Source organism: Muntiacus reevesi, chromosome 7 (assembly GCF_963930625.1).
Source record: "Muntiacus reevesi chromosome 7, mMunRee1.1, whole genome shotgun sequence".
Taxonomy (NCBI): Eukaryota; Metazoa; Chordata; class Mammalia; order Artiodactyla; family Cervidae; genus Muntiacus; species Muntiacus reevesi.
Window position 1 is genome coordinate 4,163,448 of NC_089255.1, and position 3,664 is coordinate 4,167,111.

Consider the following 3,664-nt stretch of genomic DNA (forward strand, 5'->3'; position numbering starts at 1 on the left):
GTTTCTCAAGAGGCAGGTCAGGTGGCCTGGTATTCCCATCTCTTTCCGAATTTTCCACAGTTTGTTGTGATCCACAGAGTCAAAGACTTTGGCATAGTCAATAAAGCAGAAATAGATGTTTTTCTGGAAATCTCTTGCTTTTTTGATGATCCAGTGAATGTTGGCAATTTGATCTCTAGTTCCTCTGCCTTTTCTAAAAACAGCTTCAACATCTGGAAGTTTGCGGTTCATGTATTGCTGAAGCCTGGCTTGGAGAATTTTGAGCACTACTTTACTAGCATGTGAGATGAGTGCAATTGTGCAGTAGTTTGAGCATTCTTTGAGATTGCCTTTCTTTGGAATTGGAATGAAAACTGACATTTTCCAGTCCTGTGGCCACTGCAGAGTCTTCCAAATTTGCTGGCATATTGAGTGCAGTACTTTCACAGCATCATCTTTGAGGATTTGAAATAGCTCAACTGGAATTCCATCACCTCCACTAGCTTTGTTCGTAGTGATGCCTTCTAAGGCCCACTTGACTTCACATTCCAGGATGTCTGGCTCTAGGTGAGTGATCACACCATTGTGATTATCTGTGTCGTGAAGATTTTTTTGTACAGTTCTTCTGTGTATTCTTGCCACCTCTTCTTAATATCTTCTGCTTCTATTAGGTCCATACCATTTCTGTCCTTTATCGAACCCATCTTTGCATGAAATGTCCCCTTGGTATCTCTAATTTTCTTGAAGAGATCTCTAGTCTTTCTCATTTTGTTGTTTTCCTCTATTTCTTTGCATTGATTTCTGAAGAAGGCTTTCTTATCTCTCCTTGCTATTCTTTGGAACTCTGCATTCAAATGGGAATATATTTCCCTTTCTCCTTTGCTTTTCCCTTTTCTTTTCACAGTTATTTGTAAGGCCTCCTCAGACAACCATTTTGCCTTTTTACATTTCTTTTCCATGGGGATGGTCTCGATCCCTGTCTCCTGTACTATGTCACAAACCTCCGTCCATAGTTCATCAGGCTGATCTGTGATTTCTCCTGCAAGGAAGGAAAGGAGAGCAGGTGAGTGAGCACTTGACTTCCCCAGCTGTGTCAAGTGCTGGCACAAAGACTCATCTTTCTCCTGCAGCTCAGATTCTCTATGATTGGGGAGAGGAACAAGATTGGGAGAGTGGCAGGTAAAATTCTTGTAGAGCATTAAAGGGACGTGCTTCCTGCCACTTGCTCTGTGGACTCCATCAGGAAGCCAGTCTACAAGCCACTGGGAAACCATCACCTATGGATGCCATCTAGCAGCATAAAGGGAACCCTCATCCCAACCCTACATAAAGTCATACTCCATTACGTTACTTCTTGTTTTATCTGAAATGCTTTTACCAATATCAGGAAACATCTTATATGTTTAGTTTCCTGAGACTCACTATAAACTCAATGAAAGCAGATATTGTAACTGATCTGGTTTGCAGGAAAATAACTTTCAGAGTATGTTATTAATGCCTCTGTTGTTCTTTCTTTTTTTTTTTTTTTAACTTTTATTTGCATTTATTTTCTGCAGCATTTTTTCCCAGGCCATAAGTTTTTGTTTCTTCAGTTTCTTCTGGGACATCTTTTTCTTCTGTGCAACCTCCTCTTCTGGTTTAGGAACAAACTGTTCTTTTTCAGTAAGGATCATCTCAGTGTGGCAGGGAGAGCTCATGTAGGGGTTGATCTGACCGTGAGCTCTGTAAGTCCTGTGTCGCATCTTGGGGGCTTTGTTCACTTGGTTGTGCTCAATGACATCTAAGCCCTTACGTTCACCATTACTCTCTGCATTTTTGAGCATGTGTAGTAAAAATTCAGCACTAATTTTGGACCACCGACCCTGCATCCAGCCCCACTGTTTGGCCTGTGCACACCTGCCAGCTCCACCACTGTAACGACGGAATGGCCCACTTTGCTTCTTTAAAGTGACATCCTTCAGATATTTGGTGGCTTTTCGGATATGCATACCCTTTATGGCCTGGGCAGTTTCACGAGTGTTCTTAAAGTGAACACAAAGATTTGAACCTCTTGATTTGCATGATTTTGTGGGGTTTTCTGGGTCGAGTGAATAGTGCACCATTTTTAGGGGTCAGCCTAGGCCGCTTACTGGAAAAAGTGTTGTTCTTTCTTATATAAAACTCACCTCTATTAATTCTAAGACAAATAATGCTTGGGGAATCATTAGAATTGATATAGCAGAAATGCAATCAAGTGAAGAGATGTTCAGATTTTTTTCCCCTAAAATAAACTTCTGAGGCCAGCATAACACAAACATTTGAAAAGACAGACTTTAGCTCCTGTAAAAAATTTTTTATAATTTTCAGAATTCCCATTTTACATACCAAGAACAAAACCTAGAGATATAACAGAGTTTACCACAAGCCATAGAGAGAATTCAGGATGTGACACAAAGGCAGCTCCCAATTGTCCATGGAAGAAATACACAGCTCTTCCTGTTGAAGGAAGGAGCCAGGATGGACCTACAGTTCTCTAACTTTAGTGGGTCAAGAAGACAGAAATCTTAGGTTGAAAGAGAAGTCAAATCAGTAAGAGTCTGAGCCCCAATTTCCACTGGGAATTTTAGGAAGGCAGCATGGCAGAGTAGAAAGAAAAACGGTGGCCCCAAGTCTTCCCTGGCTCCCATGTTATGTCCTGAATAGAAGAGATGGAAGAGGGTGAGGAAGATGGGTGAGGTGCTTGTTGAGGTGAAGGTTGAAATGTCCACATACCAAGGGGAGCAGGAGTAATAATCTAGAGGAGTCAAGATTTGGAGGAAGAGTCCCTCTAAACCCTTAGAGTCCCTCTAAGAGTCCCTTAGAGGTTACATGTCCCTAGCATAGAGCTGCACGCATGCTAAGTTGCTTCAGTCATGTCCGACTCTACAACAGTATCAACCATAGCCTGCCAGGCTCCTCTGTCCATGGGATTCTCTAGGCAAGAATACTGGAGGCAGTGGCCACACCCTCCTCCAGGGGATCTTCCTGACCCAGGGACTGAATCCACATCTCTCATGTCTCCTGCTTTGGCAGGCAGATTTTTTACCACTAGCACCTCCTGGGAAGTAAGAGCTGAGGTAGTGCCTATTCAGCAGAGTGAGATACTCAAGCTGCTAAGCCACACTTATTTCATATACCCTGTGCCAGAATCAAATGCTACATACAGTATATACAGTAGATGAAGTGATGACAGAAGTCAGTTCCCAGGAACTGGTGAGACAAGCTGAGGTCAGTAGGTGCCAACAGAGAAGGATGCTCCTAGGATCAAACTCACTTCATCACCCTCCACCGCCCCCAACTCCAGTAGGTTAAATCAGTTCCACCTGTTTCCAGATGCTTCACAACAAGAAAGAAAAAGGGAGAAGAGGAAAGCTCTGAAAGGCCAACCAGGTGCCCCAAAGAAACTGAGTGTACCCACAAGAGATTGTTCCGAACCCAAAGACAGAGCAACCTTGAAATGGCAAGTCTACTCCCACCCCCCACCCCTGTTGGTAGAGAATAGGGTGTTTAGAGCAAGGTTCATGTTAGAATTTAAAGGACTTTCTTTTTTGTTTGCTTGCTTGCTTGCATGTCTGGGTTGGTCCTGCTCTATTTGCTCCTGTTTACTGATATTTCCCCAGCAACTGGTCAAATGCCAGGTGTTTAGTAGGTGCTAAAGAGATATTTG

General features: G+C 42.9%; 1 protein-coding gene across 1 annotated transcript; it reads right to left on the reverse strand.

The window, feature by feature from the left end:
• Nucleotides 1-1,505: 1,505 nt before the first annotated feature.
• Nucleotides 1,506-2,089, reverse strand: LOC136172121 (large ribosomal subunit protein uL22-like). The gene has a single exon (XM_065941246.1). The coding sequence runs from the start codon at nucleotides 2,079-2,081 to the stop codon at nucleotides 1,506-1,508; it is 576 nt and encodes a 191-aa protein (XP_065797318.1). The 5' UTR covers nucleotides 2,082-2,089.
• Between the last annotated feature and the right edge of the window lie 1,575 nt (nucleotides 2,090-3,664).